The sequence below is a fragment of the Pieris napi genome, chromosome 6 (assembly GCF_905475465.1).
Source record: "Pieris napi chromosome 6, ilPieNapi1.2, whole genome shotgun sequence".
Taxonomy (NCBI): domain Eukaryota; kingdom Metazoa; phylum Arthropoda; class Insecta; order Lepidoptera; family Pieridae; genus Pieris; species Pieris napi.
In genome coordinates, this window is record NC_062239.1 from 727,616 (window position 1) to 750,541 (window position 22,926).

At 33.0% G+C, this 22,926-nt stretch overlaps 3 protein-coding genes and 1 long non-coding RNA gene across 4 annotated transcripts in view; 2 read left to right on the forward strand and 2 right to left on the reverse strand.

The window, feature by feature from the left end:
* LOC125050319 (bumetanide-sensitive sodium-(potassium)-chloride cotransporter) overlaps nt 1–3,361 on the reverse strand; it is a 31,731-nt gene extending 28,370 nt beyond the window's left edge. The window contains exon 1 of the mRNA XM_047650069.1: nt 2,673–3,361. Within this exon, the coding sequence (XP_047506025.1) occupies nt 2,673–3,044 (372 nt within the window). The 5' untranslated portion in view covers nt 3,045–3,361. The remainder of the gene's footprint in view (nt 1–2,672) is intronic.
* A 392-nt stretch (nt 3,362–3,753) lies between these two features.
* Nucleotides 3,754–4,913, forward strand: LOC125050717. Its single transcript, XR_007117172.1, has 2 exons — nt 3,754–3,980; nt 4,241–4,913. It is a non-coding gene; the product is annotated as an uncharacterized LOC125050717 (long non-coding RNA).
* Nucleotides 4,914–6,363: 1,450 nt separating this feature from the next.
* Nucleotides 6,364–17,343, forward strand: LOC125050716 (arrestin domain-containing protein 17-like). Its single transcript, XM_047650752.1, has 7 exons — nt 6,364–6,750; nt 6,857–7,012; nt 9,679–9,887; nt 10,161–10,343; nt 11,082–11,267; nt 15,770–16,399; nt 16,681–17,343. The coding sequence occupies exons 1-7, from the start codon at nt 6,636–6,638 to the stop codon at nt 16,741–16,743; spliced, it is 1,542 nt and encodes a 513-aa protein (XP_047506708.1). The 5' UTR covers nt 6,364–6,635; the 3' UTR covers nt 16,744–17,343.
* Nucleotides 17,344–18,890: 1,547 nt separating this feature from the next.
* On the reverse strand, nt 18,891–21,274 carry LOC125050404 (arrestin domain-containing protein 1-like). The gene is made up of 6 exons (XM_047650247.1): nt 20,920–21,274; nt 20,697–20,840; nt 20,358–20,566; nt 20,030–20,215; nt 19,481–19,669; nt 18,891–19,372 (listed from the first exon to the last, which is right to left on the reverse strand). The coding sequence occupies exons 1-6, from the start codon at nt 21,041–21,043 to the stop codon at nt 18,974–18,976; spliced, it is 1,251 nt and encodes a 416-aa protein (XP_047506203.1). The 5' UTR covers nt 21,044–21,274; the 3' UTR covers nt 18,891–18,973.
* Nucleotides 21,275–22,926: the final 1,652 nt, after the last annotated feature.

Here is a 22,926-nt window from a genome sequence, read left to right on the forward strand (position 1 = left end):
TTACCGCCTTTTAGGTAATGTGAAGAAGACTGAATGTTTATTTTTTTTTAAATGAATTTTTATAACAATTGTATATTGTATGAGCCTTAGAAAGTGGTAAAATAATTGTGGCTTTAAAACAGAAACACTTCGAAATTCTGGATTGAATATGAATATCTTTTTTTTATTTTTTTATACAGAACTGGACAGACCTTTCGCCACAATTCTACGTGATTTTAAGTGAGATGTGGCCTATTGGAGGGCATGCCTGTCCAGGAGATACCTGTTTATGCCGCTGTAGTAAACCCATATTATACTATCTAGGGATGAAAGGAGGATAACAAACGACGAACATGATTAAATTATTATGTACATCGTTTAAACATGCGAATACGAGTTCTTGTAAATATAATATTAAATAAATAAAATATTTATTCAATACTAATGTATTTCCCTACATAAGTTTATATGTTAAAACTGTCTAATTTAAATAAAATACAAATAACTGCATATTAACAAGTATTACCGGTATTAGTGATCACGCAGTTACGGTATCACAGCGCAGTCGCACATATTTTAAAAACAATATTTATAAGTATTAACGACATTCATAAGCTCTAATACACCAGGCTTTTTGGTAGTAACACTACCGTAGAATATAATACTTTAAAAACGTTTTTACAGAAGCCTTTATTCAGCTAGAAGTTTTTACTTCTTTGCTTATAAGTTTACCTTTAAGTAAATTTACTTAAATTATAAAATATGACACATGTATTTATTATTTGATTATTATACTTTCTTTTCTTTTTATATATGATTACCTAATTGCGCTTTAAAAAATATATTCTGTAATAATTATAGAATTGTAAATCATAGTATCGTTTATCTCTGTGTGAAAAACTATTTCTATTAAAATTCAGCTTTTAAATTTAAAACAGTTTTAAAAAAAATGTGTATCGATTACAATAAGCTTTGAACCTAAATACAAACATTTTATTTCCTATCGTCAAAGATCACTAAGTAAAAAATCTTGCTCAATATAAAGCAATACTGAATCTCGAATTAGAGTAGCCCCTTCACCTGGACAAGACGCTCGCGAGGCTATGGGAACCATCCACTTATTCAATTGGCCTTTAGTTATTAGGATTTATCGACTAGCATTCTAAGATAGGATTATGATTAATAATAATAATAAATTTGTAGTTATCTGCTTCTTCGCAAGTTTGTATAGTACAGGTATTGACTAACTTTCTAAGAGGCTGACGCCTAAAATAGGAATATGCCGATGTAATAACGTTAATTGTGCTGCAAAAAAAGCGTTTATAATACTAATACTATTCGTACTTCCCTTTTTTAGTTGAGGTACGCTGAGCCTAAGAGAATATTTAAATAAATATTACAAGCGAAAGTTTTTTTTTTTTTTTTTTCTGCGGTTATTTGCAATCAGCCCCAAGGCTATGAGCAAATTTTTTCTGTGGTGCTGTCATGTGGAGTGACTTCCCATTGGAAGCATCTACTCATCTTCTGTCTAGAGCTACTGCCGGTCTTCTAGCTCTAGAATATGGTGACGTTTTAGTCGACTCACATACTGTCTAATGGTGAGTTGGCGAGCAAGTGTAGACAAGCGAAAGTAAGTTGATATTTACGTTATACGATTATTAGAAGGTCGAGATAATCTAAGGTATGATAAAGACTTAAAATATAAAAAAATCTATAATAAAGCCCGCAAGGTGTACAACAGGTGTATGAGGTTTGACACTCAATTAAAAAGGCACTCACATTTATTTATTTCTTCTTCATATAATATCTTCTAGTCTATATCCTAATTTTGAAGAATGTTGATGTCTATAGAAACATTTAATCGTTGTATGAATTTAATAATATTTTCGCTACTATTCCAGTTGCGCCTTAAGATATGTTTGACACTCGATTTGCGAAGTTTTATATTTATTTGGCAATGTTTTAGCTATATCTAAGAAATAAGTAAACATATTATTTTATTCAGTTTATCCATGGAAATTAAATCTGATCTGTTAATAATAATACCAAAAATGTACTTTTTATTGTGATTCTACAGAATACAAGTCACGGTTTAGTTAAATTCATATAAATGCATTTGCTTGTTATATTAATAATAGAAATAGACAATGAAATAGTGCTTTTGTTCAAATTAACTCTATGATACTATCTTATCTAGCGGGTGGTATGGCTTGAATGTTATCAGAATGAAGTCATAGTTTCCTCTCATTTGTTACCACATTACAACATAGAAAATTATGTTTAATGTGCCCATACATCATAAATTAAAACAAATTATATTATTCCTGATAATGGTTGGTATATTTAGCTTTTACGAAAGTACTCTCTTATATTAAAAATTTCAGGACCAAATAATTTTAAAATAAACAATTAACATTAATTTTTCTAAACATCTTTCACAATATTTGTTAAATCAACAAGTTGAACTACTTAATTGAAAACATAAGTTTGTTATATTTTCAAGCTTCTGTTTGGTCTGTGTCAAAAGTTTATTAATGTTGTAATGTATTCAATAATTAGGCATACAATTTCAACAGAAAGTTACATTAACCACATTAATGAAAAACGCCATGAGGAATATTAGGGAAGACACATAGGTTATTTTAGCTAAACCACATGGAATATAGTTCATAAGGAAAAGAGTAGGTACATACCTGAAACCTTGTGGCAGATGGTTGATCTTTAAACCGAGACGGCTTCTCAATATCCCGAAAACTGCTCTTCGTTACAGGCATTTTTCGTGTCCTAGTACCATGATTAGATTTTTCCAATTGATTTTTAGTATCTGAACTCGTCTTGAATTGCAAGCCCGCTTCTAGATCAACTTCTGGTTTAGGGAGATCTGTTGGATACTGGATATTGCCATTTGTAGCAGCCATAGATTTAGCCGAACTAATTTTTCGAAAACGACCAATTATAATATCCTCTTCATCATCCACTTGATGTCCCGATTCTGGTACTGGTTTTTTTTGGGCTAATTCAACCTTAACAGGGCTTAGTTCAATATCTTTTTGTTGAGAACTCATATTAGACACTCGTTAATATTGATCGCAATAAATATACAATCAAGTTTTATACAGAAAAACTTAAAATATAAGTTTTTTCTTTATATAAACTGTTTACGATTTTTTAAGTCACAAAACAAAGTATAATTCCAATAAACTGCTACAAACGATGAGTTCATATCGTAATTTTTAATTTCACGACTTCAAAATTTATAACCCAATCAATATATTATTCAAGATGAGAAAAGCATATTTCTATTTAAATTCCGACTAAACGAACTATTATCATACTCCGACAACAGACACCCTCGAACCACAGGCTCAAACTGTTACAAATTTGAAGTTTATAATTTATATAAGTACAATTTTAGTTACGGCTGACAGTTAATACAAAAATCGACTTTAAAATTTCAAACTTAGATAAAGTTCCTATAGAGGAAGTCGTAAAGTATTAAAAATTACCAGACTAATAAAAACTATCATAAATAATTGTATTTGAGTGGTTAGGACTTAGGATTATTTTTGTCTTTTTATCGTCACAATATCGTCTTAAGTCAAACTGTCCAACTACATACACAAAATATGGTTTGACAGCTCTTGTAACTTATTTAGGATTTAAGTTTGATTAACGTTCTAGAATACGAGCTATCGTCTCGGTAAAATCTAAAATATCTTAACCAAACATTATCTATCATAGATAAGAGTGCTGTATTTTGGTACTATCATTTTTTGTAGTAGTCCCGTAGACTGTTTTAGTGTCTACCATAGAGTATATAGGATATTTTTAACACAGTTGCTTGAAATTCAAATTAGTTTGTATTTCGTGCCTTGATCTGTGCAGTGCACACAAGTGACATTAGTGGCAACTGACAAGTCTACAATATTCATATTTCATTTTGTGATTTGTTATTAACGTTGTTAGGCTGTAGGCAGTTGTTTTTAAAATTGATTACGCTAGTAAGTATTGAATTTTAATTATATATTAGTATATTATTATGTTTTTTGCTGTAAATAGTGCTGTTTGCCGTATAAACAAAAAGAATTAAACGAAGTAAACAAAATAATACATGAAAAAGTTTAGGTGTAAGTAAGACCTGTGAGTCATAACCCGTAATGTAACTCGGGTCGTTTATAATATACACTTTATAGTATATCAGTTTATGAGTACCAGTGTACACACGATGTACATACAATACTAATTTCAGATTACATTTCAGCAGAAATAAAATGGCGTGTACCGAACCATTGAAAACTATATCAAGTGAGCTGCTTGTGTTTGAAGAGAAACCTAAAATAATAGAGGGTAGAAAAATTCATGATTGGTTCAAAGTTGGAGAAAATGTGTTTGAATATTTTTTTAAATTGGGCACACAGATTTCTTGGGATTTCTCAAAAGTAAAAAACGAACCTGAATGTACCAAGATAATTGAACTTGTTACAAAGAATATAAAATGGATTGAAAGTTTCATAACTCTTTACCCCAACTTCAGGATAGATTGTGATATGGTTGGATCTGCTGGAGATGTCTGCAAGACCCGTTCAGGGCTGGAAGTTTTGCTTAATGGTTTTAAGGGTTTGGATCCTCAGTTTGATACAATATTAGAAAATTTGGCAGAAGCTGCAGATATAGAGGACTTTGATCGTGTATTAAAAGTGTGGATTGATTCAGGTCATCGCCCTGATATTTCACCTAAAGATATATTTTCAAATACCCCTCAGTCACACTGGTGGTGGTTTTAACTTTTTACAGAAATAATAAAGAAGGCAATATGTATTGTGTGTAGTATAAATACACATAGCCTTTTTATAGAAGACTATATAAATTTTAAATAACTATTTTTATTGGTACATATAAAATTACTATTTAATAATAAATTATATTAATTTCAACTTTAAACATATTTATTGAACTTGGCTTAAATTAAATATTATATGAAAGAAAAACTTCATCTTAACATAAAATCATGGTTCACTTAATTTTACCTTATCACACATACAGATAATAATAATACAATTATTAATATAAAGTATATTACTTTAGAAAACTTGTTTACAATAATAATTTCAGATAAGATACAACATACATTTAAAATTTGAAATAAAACCTTGTCTAATATTGTAGTACTATGCATTGATGTAATATTATTAGAACATTATTTTGATCATAATGAATTACCACAAGGCTAAAGGTATTTTACCTTAGAAAATTTGATTTTGACATAGCTCTTGCATTCTTTTAGAGTTCTGTAAGTAGGTATATAGGCACTGTTAGAAAACCTTTGATTTTAAGAGGATTGCATTAACATATTGAGGAATTGGGTCTTAGTGGAGATTAAAAAATAACAGGGTACTCCTCCCTCAATGGTCAGAAATGTTTCCAATGATAAAATGGGCAATGGTAATTGCCTTTTATTGATGTCCTACAGGATTATTTGTCCTCTTATTTTATTTAAAAAAATAAGAACATACCAAAACAGAAAGTTTTTTCCAAGGAAATATGCATGCTAAAGTATAGTACTTACTAAAGCATGCATTTTGATTATATAACTTCTATTATTTTTTAAATACAAGATGAGTTTCTGGAGATTGAAATAGAAATATTCATCCTCAATATATGCCTAGTTACTATTACAAATATCAAATACCATATTATGAGTAAGAGTTAATTTTAGATTGTTAATTGTGGCTATAATTTAGTGTTACTAAAAACGCAAGGACCTTTAGTAAATATTTGGAGACCAATGAAATGTCATAATCTGACAAACATAGCTATATTAATAGTAATAATTTTAAATCTAGTTGTAAGTAGTAACTTCAGAGATTAATCATTAAACTGGTTACTGGGACCACAACCATAACAAGTCAACCGAGTTTTAAAGAGTTCATTGACAAATGACATACAATCAATTTTTTATATCTACTATCCTTCACTTTTGACTTGATATTGACAGAACACAAAATCTTTAATCACCTAATAGCGATCGCCGATCGTACATACTCGCTCGCTGAGATTTTACGAGACCTACTTAGAGTGTGTCTAGACTTTAGATCCACTTCCTCGAGTATCGCCTTGTTCTTAGTCGTTATTTACTTTTTAACCATATATCACTACGCCTAAGATAAATGCTGTACTTTGTTGACACTTGAGCTTAGATCGTCATCATTTTGCGACTGGCGTTCGTGTCGATAAATTTTTAAACTTTCTTCATACACTACTGTTAAAGCATCTTGTCTAAGCCCCCTGGTGATAAAGCGTAAGCAAATGTCATTCTCATACAAATTCCTTTTGCGGTTAGCGGTAGTGAGTACTGACTACTGAGTAGTGCCTACTGCCTAGTGACCAGTGGGTCAAGCACTCAAGCCTGTCGTGATTTTGTCTAAAGCTCAAGTCAAGATCAGAATAATCTTTCTATTTCGTGGGATCGGAAAATAAACAGACTTGTGAAAATAAATTACAATACTGCCCGCTATAGTGTAACTAACTAATCTGTGAGACAAACGGGCTAGTGTAGATTTCAGATTAGAATTACGAATTAGATAAATTTAGATATCTGAACGTTTACTGTTGTTGTTACTACTAAACTAAAACTTTACTGCTTACTGCAGTTTGCAATGGGTTTTGATGAAGGTCTTATAACATTAAATAGTGACAATGGTTCCTACTTTCCTGGGCAAACAGTTTATGGTAAATTAGTTTTTAGTCAGGACAAAATTAAGAAGTTTCGAGGTAAGATGAAATATTGTTTAAATAAATTTTTAAGATTTTAAAATTACACACAAAAATATTTATGTAGTAATTGTAATAATGTAAATAATAGCTTTGTATTTAATAGGTATTTCTGCAAAATTGAAAGGATACTGTAAAATTCATTGGACTACTCACCACAGTCGAAGAAATAGTCAGGGTAAAAGTGAATCTTATACAGTCACTCATGAATCCTATGAAGAATATATTAATCACAAAGCCTTTTTAATAGGAGGAGAGAGGGGTGAGTTTTATAAATCATTGTACTTAGGCAATAATTATAAGACTAAATTGCTTTATAGTTAATTTTAAGCTAAATTTTCTTGATGATTAAATTAACTATAGGGCTTGCATGTTTTATTGATTTAAACTGTAGTTTAAATCTTTTAACATGGTTGGCTTTATTTTCTAATATCACTAATATATTTCGATGTTAAATTATTTTATAGGAAGTGATCATTAAAAGGCTTGGCTACACCACTTTAGAGAACTACCAATTTGTGACTAGTTAAGAAAACAAATCAATGTTTACAAATTAGTATGTCATTGTGCTTTTGAAACTATACAGTTACAGACTTAATGTTATGTTTTAGCTTTTTTAATTCTAATTATATAACAAATCAGTAAAAAATATTAAATTATCCAAATCATTTGGTGCTATTGGGAAGTTTAAGGGAAGAAAAGGAATAATTAAATTAAATAAATATGTAGTTTGAGAATTCTCTGATCATAAAATTGTGATTCATTCTACAGTATTTTTCTATGCTTTTCCTTAAGGTATAACAAATGACATAGGTTTTTATTTTATTATATATATATATTATATTATTTATTTTCCAACAAAAAAAACATATTTTACATCAGTTTTTATACTCAGTACTACTACTGGCAAATATAATCTTTGTAATCATTAAGACCACATGTTGCAACTTAATAATAGTGCCCTGTTGTATCTCAGACTAACAGCAAATATTCTATATCAGCATTGCAATAATATAAACCATATGGTATGACGTTTTTCTGCCATAAAAATTACTGCACATTTAAATAAAACTGCTTTGACTAATAAAAATAAATTACATTATTTAGTATCTCAAATTTCATTTGTGTTTTACAATCATACCGGCCGAAACCTGCCTCATCCAGTTGACAGATACAATGTAAACTCCATGTATGTAACTGATGACAATGATACACTCTATATAGCATTGCACCCACCCTCAATAACAACAACAAATAAATACTAAAATGTACTTTTTAAGTTGCCGAAATTAGTTAAAACTGTGGAGCTGTGTACGTTGTTTTGTCGCTTTAATGTCCTAGCGAGAAATAAACTCGTGTTGGTACTCGTCATACGTACCGAACTTTCCAAGAAATCTGTTCTTTTTACAAATTGCGCTTGCTTGCATGTGCTTTATCACGAAGATGCCTCAATATCGCAAGATATGAATTAAATAAGTAAATAAATACAACATAATTACTGGTGCAAAAGACGTGAAAAAATACTATACGCAATAGCGTTCAAATAAGAATTTGTTAAATTTTTATGTAATAGCTAACACTAGTCTGAAATAAACATTTTCTTTTCTATAGATTTTTTCCATTTAGCTCGTCTTTGTCAAATAATGCACCCTTGAGTGAGTGTTGTTATATACAGTTTACAATGTAATTATTTCATATTATGATTGTAATTTTTGACTTTATATGTAATCAAAAGTTATCCGTACTATTATTTATTACTTGCATAATATACAATACAAAATAATGTTTCATACCAGATGTACCTACGTTGTTTTGTCGGTATCTCTTAATTTATTTTTATATTGCATACTTTAGTATTTGGGCTGTCTGGCGCCGTCTAAGCTGACGTCATTTTATTTATAGGCAGGTCACACGCCAATTATTAGCATCTGTATATTTTTTTATTTCTAACTTGTACCTTATACTATTCAAACTGGTAAATTATAGTAGAGCTCTGAAAATTGTACCGTGCAATCAATGTTTTGATAAACCGCGTCTCATTTAAAAACAAACTTACACAAAAAGGCAAGAACTTACGTAAAAAGTTGTTGTGATCCCTTGTTATTACGAATACATACATGACAAATCCTTAATTACAAATTAGGATAAGCAGAATCGCGCTTAACGACGCCCTAAGCCTGGCCCGACGTGTCTGCGGCGCCTTGTAATCCGTGTAGTTGACCTTCTACAATATCAAGGTTAACAAAGATTGGGCATAGGACTTAAAACAATAGCCTTGATAATATTAGGTTCTTTGTATTAGACATCCTATAATCTTAATTTTAGGATGTCTAAGAATTATTATACCAACTGCAATAGAATTTCCTAGTCGATTTGAAATCAAGAAACTTAGCTAATATTAATTGCTTTTTATTTATACACCTTTATAAGTACATGTGATTTAACTTATCAATACGATGCTAAAAATAGCATTCCACTCGTTGATAATAATACATTGTAGGAATTATAATAAACTTTTTAATATTCTACAATAATTGTTATTTCCAACACGTAGACATACCATATTAAAACACGGCAATAGTATGTGGATGAAAAGGAATTTATTTTAAAACAGTCCAAATTAGCAGTTTATCACAGAAGCCTTTATTTAACTAATTTTACCTTAGATTACATTAAGTCGCACGACCTACGACGGAGTGAACAATTGAAAGTGGAAGGATTTGGAAGAGGTCCTTCAAATTCTTCCACTTGTCTCTCATCCTCGCCACAATTTTCCAATCCTTCCTCGCAATCCCTTTTATTCCATCTTCCCTGATTCCTGGTGGGCGTCCCCTTTTTTAATTAGTTTTTTCATCGCAGAAGTGTATTAAAGAGATTATCGTAAATACCCAACGTTATGTGTGTAATATTTATTCCAATTTTTTTCAGGTGAAGTGGAATTACAACCAGGTAAGTATGAATTCCCTTTCGAGTTCCAACTGCCGGGTAATTGCCCATCATCATTCGAAGGGACCGTGGGACACGTACGATATGAGATCAAAGTGGTTGTCGACAGGGCATTTAAGATTGACCAAGAGAAAAAAGTTGCCGTTCGAATTATTTCGCCTTTGGATTTAAACCAGGACCCTTACTGTCGGGTAAGCATTTGAAATGTCGTTGGTCGTATTCACTGTAATACAATTCCACTGGAACATAAACAAAACACTACTAGCTAAGCTAGCCCAGTTCTTGGAGGAGCAATTGTCAACTTTCACCTCGTGTGTTTGAACTCCACCAACTTGTATCTATACAATTAACATTGCTCCGTGAAGAAAAATAATAATTATGTATATAAGTATATTCAATTGATCCAGCAAAAGCGTTAGTATGAGCACGTGTACGATCCTGAGATTCCAACCAATGGTTTCCAGGAACCCATAGAGTTTGAATTCGAAGATGTGTACTGCTGCTGCTGTTTAAGCCGGGGTGCCACAGACACCGTAGTGAAACTACCGGTGGCGGGGTACTGTCCTGGGCAGCTGATACCCATCGAGGTAGCTTGTGAGAATAGTGGCCGTGTTACTATAGATGACATTAAGCTGATGATTAAGAAGGTATGATTGGGCGTGACCTCTCGCCGACCGGGTCTTATTTTTCTATTCACTTAATTAGTAGTTTTATTTATAGATTCTGTATAAAAGAATCAAAATACATTACATATGTGTGAGTTTTGTCCTAGGAGATACTGTCTTATTAATACAAAGTTTAACCTTGACTGACCCGCCCCAGCCCTTGAGGCATGACACCACTATGGTGTGATAAATTAACGTCGATTGGTTTAATTGCGGAAATTATAAACTTTATAAAATAGCGTTCAGTCCCAGCTTTGCACGGCTGAACATTTATTTGACTAAATATGTAATAGGTATTATTTGTATAGATGTCTTCTATGAAACTTTACATCACTTACATCAATTGTTAATAGTTTCCGTAGCGCATGCAATATAGCATTTGGTTTTTTTTCTCCTGGGTTGCAATATCGAAGTTTTTATACAGATCATCTACGGACTATGTTTATCAGGATGGGATTCTAATGGTAAAATTCTTTTTCAAAGCCGTCCAGTAGTATTATAATATGAAAAATTCTTGACTTGGTTCGTCTCAAAACCCTTTGTCTTGGCTTTTTTATTGTAACAACATGTGTATAGTTACGGAGCCGTCAGGATTCTGCGTCTAATTCATTGATCATTTTGGAGACCCACATCATTCATTTTTCGCCGGAATTCCAACCTCAAGTCACGAAGGCTATCAAAATGTGTACAATCTATGTAAGATTTATTGAACTATTTTAGAAAGTAACATACCACGCAAGTACGAACCCCGCTACGCGAGAGACGAAGGATTTGATAGCAGAGATCAAGAAAGGACCAATTCCTGGTGACACCACTCGTAATTGGACTGTAGAAATGGTGGTGCCTTCCATTGACATTTACAATCTTGCTGCCTGCAGATATATTGACGTGGATTATACATTCAAGGTATTTAAGATTTCTCCAGCTCTGGATAAGTGTGTGTAAATAAAAACATATTTCATAACGCAACAAAAATATGATTATTTAAAACTTAAAATAAGAGAGATCTGCTGATATTTTAAAGTTGCTACCGGGCTATGATAGGTTTTTGTAAAATACTTTTTTTTTTTTTTTTATATACATGTGTCTTTACTAAGACATCATGGCACATTACAATCTAGCCTAACTTAAGACTAATAAGTAATTTAAGTCTAACCTAATTTACTAATAAGGATTTTTACATAAGAAAGTGTCCAATAACACTACTTACAGTCTCTATTAAAGGGAAGACACTCTGTTCTTGTGTTCATTTTTTTTTTCTTTCACTCACTGTGTATTTAGTACTGACGTGCACTAACACTAATTAACTAGTTCAAATGGTTTTGTCCTTTTAAGTCTTCTCACTAGGCCCGTGGTGTCAAGGAGTTGAATAGCCTCGACATTCACGTGATGGTGGAGCCTATGTTCGTGGGCTCCAGCAGTCTTTTTTATTATTGTGGCGACGTCCTCTATATTAAGGTCCCGATGGAGGTCGTTATTGCGAATATACCAGGGAGCATTAACTATTCCCCTGAGCACTTTGTTTTGGAATCGTTGGATTACTTGGATGTTACTATTACTGGTGCAGCCCCACAGCTGGCAACCATAAGTCCATACAGGTGTCAGGACTTGTTTGTAAATCAATAATTTATTTTGAACTGATAACGCGGAATGCCTTCCGAGCAACCAGTACAATTTAGTGTAACGGAGATCCAGCTCTTCACGCTTCTTCTTAACATGGACCTTCCATCGGAGTTTGGTATCCAGCGTCATACCTAGGTACTTCGCTGAATTTTGGAACGGCACTTTGACGTTATCAATATATACTGGCTGGTAATTTGATGTTTTGTTGGTAAAGTTTATGTGAACTGATTTAGACTGATTTAATCGTATCCGCCATTTTTTGGTCCACAAGCCAACAGTATTTATGGCTTTTTGTAGTTTTACTACCGCTTCCTTTTCAGTATTTGCCGTAGACATGATAGCAGTATCATTGGCAAAGGTAGCGATTACGTTATCTTCTAGTTCAGGAATATCGCATGTGTATAAGAGGTACAGGACCGGACCTAATACACTCCCTTGCGGCACCCCAGCTTTTATTTCTTTCAGTTCTGAATAATCATCTTCTTGTAGTACTCTAAACATTCTTTGTGTTAAGTATGACTCAAGTATATTTGAAAATTGACGAGGCAGTAGTTTCTTTAATTTATAAACAAGTCCTCGGTGCCATACTTTGTCAAATGCTTGAGCTACATCCAGAAAGACCGTGGAGCAGACTTTTTGTTCTTCTAGTGCTTTTTCTATATTATTTGTAATTCTATGAACCTGCTCAATGGTAGAATGTTTTTCTCTGAAACCAAATTGGTAATCCGGTATGAGCTGCTTTTTGGCAATAATAGGGTTAAGACGTTTGAGAAAGAGTTTCTCAAATAGTTTTGCTATAACAGGTAACAATGAGATTGGGCCTGTAAGAGGTTACTTCGTGTGGTGATTTTCCTGGCTTAGGAATCATTATAACTTCCGCAACTTTCCACATATTGGGAACATATTGAAGTCGAAATGACGCATTAATTAAGGTTGTCATTTTAACTACAGCTTTACGGGGGAGATGCTGTAGTACCTCACCAGTAATTAAATCAAAGCCTTTTTTTAGTTAAACATTTAATTTCACTTAAAACTTCTTTTGGTGTGACTAGACGGATGTTTAGCTCTTCTGACGATATTTCTTCGAAGTCAAGTGAATCTTCTTCATCGATTTGAAATATATTTTCTAGATGATCAGCAAACCTTCTAACTTTTTGTATATTACTTACAGCCCAATTCCCATCAGACTCTCTCAAGGGAGGAATATGTGTTGTAGGTTTTTTGATATTTCTAATCGCTTTCCAGATGGAGTAGTTGGTGGAACCATCAGAAGTTAATTGGTTTAGGAATCTCTTTATTGAAGTATCTTTATGTATTTTAATCTCTCTCCTCAGTTGTTTAGTGAGGTTATTCAGATGTTTTTTGTCTTCAGGACATCTTGTGTAAAACCACCTTTTTCTTTGAGCTCGTTTTGTCTTTATCAGATTTATAATCTCTTCTGGGAAGTAGTTGTTTTGTACCTTTTTCTTAAATTTTGGAGTATTGCTCCAAGCAGCTTGTTGGAGGTTTTTTGTAAATTTATTTACTTCTAAATCTAATTGTTCCTCAGTCTTTAAAGGTACTCTTAGGTCTATAATATTCTCAAGATAAATTTTGAAGCTGTCCCAGTCCGTATGCGGGTTCACGAGACATGGATTCAGTTTCCGCTTTACAGGGTCTTCGCCAATTGTGAGTAAGATTGGTGAGTGATCTGAGTTCATATCATAAGCTTCCTCTATTTGGAGAACATTTGGTGATACTTCTCTAAATATGAAGAAATCTATAAGATCTGGTATTTTATTCTTGTCTGTTGGCCAGTATGTAGGCTTCCCTGTCGAAATTGCATCACATCTCAAATCTTTCATAGCATTAAATAGTTCTTTTCCTTTAGTCGTTATTAATCTTGATCCCCAGTAGGTATGTTTTGCATTGAAGTCGCCTCCCAAAACAAATCTATTTCCAAGACTTTTTAGCAGGGTTGTGTACTGGTCGTACTTAAGTGCATGTCTTGGTGGGCAGTAGATAGAAGATATTGTTAATGGACACCGCTTCATTGATAGGCATACAGCCACAGCCTGAATATGTTCTTTTTCATATTTAAAGGCCTCATGGTGTTTCAAACCGTCCTTTATTATAACTGTACTTCCACCACTGGATTTATTACTTGGGTGAAGGGCATGGTAGGCGTTATATCCTTTAAGTTGAATGTACGACTCCCTGGTAAAATGTGTTTCCGATACCAAGCAGATGTCAATGTTTTCATGTTTTAGAATTATATGAAGTTCTCTTTGGTGTTTTAAAAGCCCATTAGCATTCCATGCCATTATTTTTAAAGACATCATTGCTTTGGACGTTTAGAAGCTGCTATTTTGGTGCTGCTTTCTAGTTTTTTAAGTCTTTCATCAAAGGATGTCAATAATGAAAGTATGGTGTTAATCTTTTCATCTATGCCTGTGTTAGATGTCTCATTTTGTGTTGAGGATAGAATCTTGGGACCTTTAGTAACCTCAGCGAAGGAAACAGTCTTGGAAACTAATTTTGCTGGTTTTACAGGTTTGTCCGTTTCAGTTTTTGATTTGGATTTTAAAACGTTTCTCATTTTTTGCAATTCTTTAGCTACAACACAGCCTCTGTAATTAGCTGGGTGTGACTCACCACAGTGAACGCACTTCGGTTTCGCGTCTCGTGGCTTGTTACAGTCTACTGTGAGATGCTTTGCAGTACATTTTACACACCTCGGCTCCTTGGAGCAGTATTTCTGTGTGTGCCCATAAGCCTGACACCTCTTGCATTGGGGGATCAATTTTGGTGATTTCAATGGCTGTACATCAATTTTGCAGCCAAGTATCGATTTTATTTCATAAATATTTTTTATGTTTTCCTGATGGTGGAAAGAGAGAATGAACATGTTTAGCGGTTCCTTGTTTTTCCAGCTATATTTGACGGCTGCGTCTAAGATTTTAAATCCTTGGAGAATGAGGTCTTCAACTATCCTTTCAGGCTTGCAAGAGGCATGCAGATTTTTTGCCATTACTCTTATTGGCCTGCTCTGCTTGTTCTCGTATGAGAACCACGAAGCATCTTCTTCTTTAAGGTGTTTTGTGATACCTCTGTAGGTAGCTTCATTATTGCTGTTAATCTTCACCGATCCATTCCTAAGCATTTTCACGGTGAAAGAGTCTTTATTTAATTCTTTTTTAAGTAAGGAATCGTAAAATGATTGGTATTCAATCACATTTTCGACAATAATCGGAGGTGGAAGGGGTTCCTTTTTGGGTTTTTCTTTGGTTACTTTATTACAAGTAACTTCTTTCATGGGGGAAGGGGAGGTGTTTAGTTTCCTTTTCTTTCTGCTTTTTTGTCGCACCCATTCCGTTTCTTTAGCCAGTTCTTCTTCGTCCGTCTCATACTGAATTGATTCAGCGGCTGCCTCATCCCTTTGTGTTAAGGGCTGATCTATTTTTTGTTCTAGCTGAGCTATTCGTTCCTTGAGTTGATGGACAATACTTTCCAGGTCTGAGCATCGTGCTCTTTCCTTTTTCAGTTCACCCACTAGTAATTGCTCGGTTTGGGTTTTAATTTCAATAACACTTGGAGATGACATCATAAATTTTATATAATAATTAAAATTATAAAGACAAAACCTCGCCTTAATTCATTACACAATAACAAGTATTAGGTCAACGATTCATCGTAACGCGATCGCGGCGCTGCGTCAGCGCGTTGCACTTTTTCGATCACAATATTTAATACGCGACGTTTCTAACCGAAATGAAGTGAAAAACTGAAATACTTTTTAATTACAGGTTGTGGTATCACCTAGTGGTTGCCACAGCGACTCCAAAGGCTATAAGCGGTTAGTTATCGGGAACATACCTTTAGTGGGTTACCAAGACGATATCCAGAACCCTCTACATGATCAAATGCCGCAAATTAGTGCGCCCATTGTCAACCAGCCGTCAAATCAGGGGAACGTTTCTTACCCCGCACCTTATCCTTACCCCGAAGTGACTCCTTATCCTTCGGGAGCTTCCTATCCTGTTACAACCCAATATCCTTCGACCCAAAAAGCTCAAACTCCATATCCGCCAGACCAAATTGCTGCAAACATGCCATACCCACCGCCGTACTCTCAAGGTTCTCAAAACCCACCATATCCTCAAAGTTCCCAAAACCCACCATATCCTCAAAGTTCCCAAAACCCACCATATCCTAAAAGTCCTGCTTATACATCAGGAGTTGCAGCACAGTCTTCACCAGCCAATCCACCATATCCAACACCTCAAAATATGCCTTCAGCAAATCCACCATATCCTCAGAACACACCTTATCAAGATACCCAGTATCCCTACAAGGGAACTGGATTAAAAACAGGAACAATTGGTTTCACCGTTCCGACATCAGTGGCTTCAGAAGGGAATCCTCCAAGTATGCCAGTAAGTACTTGAAATTTTCCTTGTAATCTACTCAAACTACCAATAGTTTACCTACTATATAGTTTTAGTAATTGTATTTTTTTATACATATATAATTTTATATATGCATGCGTCTGTTTTTCTGATAAGTTTTCCTTATACGTATGTCTGATACCAAGGTATTATAAAGAAAAGAAAATATATGTAGTATATCTAATATGTATTACTAAAATATTTAAAAAAAAATATTGTATTAAGTATATTCTATCTACGAAAATCATTTTTATTCATGGAAATTTTAGGCAGTGACCCCAGCGAATCCATTTGCTACTGCTAGCGCTCCGCCCGCTCTTGACAAGGAATAATAATTAAGTTAATTTAATGTCTAAGTTATACTTACGCATTTATCTAACATTATACAATTAAAAATCGCGCTTCCTGATCAGAAATTTGTAATTTACAAAATTAAACGACATGCCAGGTTGGCTGTAAAGCAATTTATATTTTCAATAATTATAAACAACAGCACTGTCTTGAGTTGTTGCATTTTTAAATGGAGCAAGCTTTTTTCATAACAATTATATTGTCCTTATAAGATATGATCAAAGATCATTTTAGAGTAAGTTTTATAATAATATTATGCAGTTGCGCCTTTCCGAGCTTGAGATATTTTTTAATATTTTGAAAATAAATAGCTAGCTTATTGTACTTTGTAATATTGTAGCGTACTAAACGTGAAAAACTTTGAAATCGGTCTAGTAGCTTGTGACGAGTCTTTCATTTTCATTTTATTAGTATAGATATGTTATCTTTATAAGATGAAGAGATTTTAGAGTAAGTTTTTATATTTTTATAATGCGAAATCCCGTTGGTACTACACACTTAAGTATTGTTCCTACAAATCGCGAGTATATTCTTTATTAGCATTGTTGGTGTTATTAATTTTTTTACCTAAACGTCCGAGCGATTAGAATCTATACACTGTTCATTATCTTACGCATTTACACATTTAAAATACTTGTATAAGCGCGAATTTATTTACATATATTTCGAGTATCAGACTGTAAAAGAACTTTAATTTTTACAAACTACGTAAAACAATATTGTAATTGTATTTAAAAACTTAAGTTTTTTCAGTCTTATTATTTTAATTCTTGCATATTTGTCTTTTGCGTATATTTATTTGATTTTCGAGTATCCACGAATTTTTATACAATACGAATGTAATTTAATTTTAAATTTTTTGTTATTTTCGTTTGCAGTGGAGTCTTCCATAAGGTTTTTTTTTCTTTATTGACTTAAATACTACCTAATATAGGTTCCAGGTAATAATTCCTGTCTATTTAAATATTGCGAATAATATGACATTTTCCTTATTAACTATTATTGCAAATTATTACTTGTGATGTACCTTCTTCTAAATTTTATGACATTTTTTTCCTTCCTACATCTCGAATTGTGTCCTGTGTCTGCTAAAACACCAGAATCTAACCGTGCCATGTCATGAAAGCTCATTGCTTTCAATTTGTGTTAAGGTAAATATTATAACGAACAAATACAAATTGTCTCAATAAAGTTCCTTAGACCTAGACTATACAAACAAGGATTTTTCTTAACAAAGTCAAGTATTTTAACTAAAACTAATGTTTGCAATGCTTGCTTGAGACATTGTATTGTAATTTAATTATATAAACGTGATAGTCATAAAACAAATGCATAATAACTATTGTTTTCTAGTCGGATTTATTGAACTTTTGTTATACATATATATTAAACTGTACTGTCTCCTTATAGTATTTTTTTAACTTTTTACAAAATTATTAAGTGCCTAAATGTTATATAAGATCTATTTTATAAATAAATGACATATTTTATAAATTTAGTTTTATTTTTAAGAAAGAAAAAAACGAATGTTTTTGTTAGATAAAATTTAATCACTGTTGATACACATACCGGCAAACATCTTGAACAAATGTCCTTGTCTGCGATTTTTAAATATTACGGGGGGGGGGACGGTATTGCGCGGCGGCGGGGGAGTGACGTGTCGATTGCGTGATTGGTAAATCAGTTGACGTTTGTATCCCGCGCTGCGCAAACTTTCCCCCACTACCATGTTAATTGTTCAAGATGTTTGCCGGTATCTGTAATAATATACATCCATTTACTACATAAAAACATTTAAAAATAGTTGAAAAGTAGGTATTTTTTAACAATATTAGAATATTTCTTATGATCTACAGCACTTCATCATATTCTAAATTTCAGAAATATATGTATACAATAAAACAATGTTTTAAAAAAATATATTGATTAGATCATTTTATGTTATTAAGATTGAAATCTAGAAAAGTACAAAAATGGCAGTCTCAGAACCTTAACATTGCACAAATAAGAAATGTATGGCAAGGCATCATTGCCCTTTATAAGGCACATTGGCTTAAAGCCTATAACTATGTTATAAATATAAAAAATAAATTTAAGAGATTCAAGATTTTTCAAATCTTTTTGCCAAGCAAAGACTTTGTTGTACATACATTTTCTGCTTATTATAAAAATAGAATATTTAAAATTACGACAAAATTTTCAATCTCAACTTCACATAGGAGGAGCACTGGGTTTAGGAAAATTGTTTGCCTGCGGCATGTTGCCATCATTTATTGGGTACGGCGGTTCAACAACTATATCCGGTACTTTAAATCCTATTTCATATGGAACAGGAGAATTCATGACATTTTGTGGTTTATATCCCTGTGTAAATGGCATTTGAACTTTAGAACTGGAACCACATTGTGGATACGGTGTTTGATTCACATTTTGTAATTGTATGGGTATATTAGAAATATTGTTAATATTGGGTGGGGCCGCTTTTGGAAGTAAATATGAAAGTGGATGTATGTATGTCCCTTCAACTGTTTCCTTAAGAGGTATTAAACCTATACATAATTCACACTCATCTTCTAGATCTTCAGCACAGCCAGACATCTTTACTTTTACCTAAAAAAAGAACAGTTATATTTTTTACTACTCCTAATTGTTAAATAGCCTTCTATAAGAACATTATGTAGAACCTTTTTGATACAATATTGATAAGAAAAAAAATACCTTTAAGAAATAGGCAACATCTATTATATTACATGCCTCAAGGTTATATGCTATTATATCTGGAACTCTCATCTGAAATGTGAAAGACCGTTTGGTGTTTGCCAATATCGGACCTTGAACCAATGTTTCCAAAATCTCTTCTGGTGGTGTGTATGTTGACTTTGGTTGCTCTGAATGATATCTTTCTCTCTGTAAATTTTAGTTGATCAAGTTATTGGTAAAATTTACAATTAGGAAATCCTATTACTATAAAATATATTTGTGTACATAATAACACTGAGACTTACAATACAGTACAAATATATGTTAAAATATAATGTATCTAATGTAGCCGTAATGAGCAGGGAAGTGGTCAGGTCAATTGTGCAAATGCGATACTTCACTACAGCTACTTACACTGCTGAATGTAAATGCGGCATAAGCTTTAAATAAATGTAAATATTTAACCTATAAAAGTCTACATATTCCTATCCTATCTAAAAATTACTCTAATTTCTTACAGAGAATAAGAAATGTAAAACAAAAATAATGAATTAAAGAATAACAAACCTTGACAAACTGGAAAACTATTTTCCTAACCTCCACACTGCTGTAATTTTTAGAGTCAATTTTAATTTGCATCATTTGCCCTGGACAATAGCCCGACACAGGTAAAACTATTTTGACACTTATCACTGAGTCCTGACAGAAACAATTACAAGAGGATACATCTTCAAATTCAAGAACAATGGGTTTCTGAAAACATAAAAAGAAAATGATATTGAATTTTAAAATTTATTGACCTTACACAAAATGCTTTTCTTACTACTACTACTATCTTATTAACAACTTTAACCATGTTAGATACTTATTACTTTGAAATAAAATTAAAGAGTACCTTGATATCTTCCACGGTATTTAAATCCAAAGGTGCAACAACTTCAAAATCAGAACTCAACTCATCTCTTTTCATATCTTGGTGTTCCATAACAGCTACAACTCGGTAATTGATAGAACCCTTGCTGCCTTTAAATGAAGATGGCGCACTGGGTGGAATTTGATATGAGAACTTGAAAGAATGAGAACCAGCTGGGAGCGTAGTGGGCCCTAAAGTTATCATATTATAATTAAGATATTGTCATCATTTGACATGTTATGTGGGTTTTATAATAATAAATGATTAAGTAATTTCAATTACTAATAATAACAAAGCTATAGAAAAATATTTATATCAAACCTCCACATAACAATTGTTCAGTGCTGAAGTAAACATCTCTTCCAGAAAAATCTATCTGACGCACTCTTGAAGTACCTGAGTACTTCTGAACTTCATTTTCAGACCATTTCACAATTGCTTGACCAATGTAAACTACTTTAATATCTGTAATAATAAAAAGGCATTAATGTTTAAAAGAATACAAGACTTCATATAATTCATACAAGATGGATATTAAAATTACCTGTAAATGTTAACTGGTCCCCCAATTCGAATTGAATTGTTCCCGATAGCACTTGTCCAGAATAATAAATTAATCTTGGTTCATCTAAAGTTATAGTACCTGCTTTAAATCCCGTAAAAGTCATTTTAATTAGTACAGTTATCCCATATATTCTATACTAGCTTTATTTTTGCGGCAAATTCTTTGCTTAGTTCAACAGAAGTACTTCGTAATTACTACTATTACATCTTACATAAAAATATTTAAACAATTCAAAATCTAATGCAAAAGTTATTACTTAATTGTTATAAGTTTGGAGTATGTTTAATTTTTTATGTATGTTATGTTATGAACTTGGCTTGGCAAATTGGTGGATCCCCAATGGTGCGTTCCACTAAGCGCTCACGACGATCAAAATGCTCCTTTAGCCATTCCACATACCGACCGCGGTCGTTGTGGTCACGGCGAAAACGTCACTCATGACGTTATGACTAATGCTCACGCAACGCTCACAACGACCCATCTAAATAGGTGGGTCGTTGTGAACGTTGAGAATAATTTGGCGCAATTTTTGAATTTTTTTTTGAAATATGACAAATAATAATATTATTATATTCAAAGCTTAAAGATGGCGACAAGAAAAATCACATTTTCATAGTCAATAATACGTGGCCTAAGTTGTCGGTTTTCATGATTATAATTTTTTATAATTGCATCCCATTCTTCATCTGAGCTAGATGAACTAGTTTCTGGAGCTTTATTGCGATGCATAAGCAAATATCCAACTGCCGTCAAAGCCATTTCGATTATATTTAAACTTAAGTTGTTTGATAACTTCACCAAAATTATTTATAAAATATTCAATTATTCTTCACTTTTAACATAAATAAATTTAAGTCACAAATATTAAAACTTATTGTTTATGATTACCTAACCTCCTTAAAATTCTACTATTTTCAAACTTGACATTTGTAATATTTACATGAACGCCCGAAACGCTCCATAATCCATTCCACTTGAGTTAACGACAGTAACATTCACAATCAAGTGGAATGGGGAAATCAGCGGTCGTGAGCGTGAGCGTTGTGAACGCTTAGTGGAACGTACCACAAGTATAAGTGTGCAGTGTTCACTGTGCAGTGTGCAGACTGCAGTCAGCAGTGTGCTGTCAGCTGTGTCGGACTCGGACAGTGTTGCCAACGACACCGGGACTGATATCGCCATATTTCAAAGCATAAGTAGCCTAATGTAGCCGAATTTCAGGATAGTGTAGCCTAAAAAGGAGCCGACATATAAAAATAAAATTGTAGTGTTTATTTAATTTTAACTTTATATATACTTAATCCAGAAGACCCGGAACAAATATCTGTAGATCGTAGAAACATTATTTTATTTCGAGGTGGGAATCAAACCTGCAACCGCCACTGCCACCGAAAGAGTTCCTAGAGATTTCCTGCTTGCCTGACTGGAGGACAGGGCCCTCTTAAGCAGTAAAAAAACATTAGTTCTTAAACTTACTTTGAATACTGGTATTTTTTCCCATTCTTCGCGATACACATTGTGCCGTGTTTTCCCATGCTTTTTTCACAGAAATGATGGCTTTGAAATTACGTGTTACACGCCACTGGTTATGTTGAAGTTGAAGAACAAAGTTACAAAGCGAACGAAACGAAAGGCACAAAACATTTTCCCGAATTTAGTCAATATAATATAGAATATAGATAATTGCGGTAGTCACTAACAGCAATATAGGTAGGTAAATTGCACAGTACTACCTCCTAAATTTGGTTTCATGATTTCTAAGACAAATTCTGGGTATTACCCGACCGGAAACTCACCACTTGAATATCTCATACAGATAGGCGACCAGTCGCCTTTCAGATATTTTCATCGCCAATTCTAGTTCTGAGTAGCCTAAATGGCGATAAATCGCCTACGTTGACCACACTGTTGTCGGATGTCACGCCTATAGTATAGAAATCTGTGAAATCAAGTCACAGATAAACTAATATACTACACCATGTACAG

Bases quoted from the DNA above. Each gene is read 5' to 3' on its own strand.
- LOC125050716 (XM_047650752.1), top strand. From the start codon at position 6,636: ATGGGTTTTGATGAAGGTCTTATAACATTAAATAGTGACAATGGTTCC. The intron at 11,268-15,769 runs GTATTTAAGATT...TTTTAATTACAG, and splicing joins ACGTGGATTATACATTCAAG to GTTGTGGTATCACCTAGTGG. The intron at 16,400-16,680 runs GTAAGTACTTGA...TGGAAATTTTAG, and splicing joins GGAATCCTCCAAGTATGCCA to GCAGTGACCCCAGCGAATCC.
- LOC125050404 (XM_047650247.1), bottom strand. From the start codon at position 21,043: ATGACTTTTACGGGATTTAAAGCAGGTACTATAACTTTAGATGAACCA. The intron at 20,841-20,919 runs GTAATTTTAATA...TTATTATTACAG, and splicing joins GGACCAGTTAACATTTACAG to ATATTAAAGTAGTTTACATT. The intron at 20,567-20,696 runs GTTTGATATAAA...TGATAACTTTAG, and splicing joins TGAACAATTGTTATGTGGAG to GGCCCACTACGCTCCCAGCT.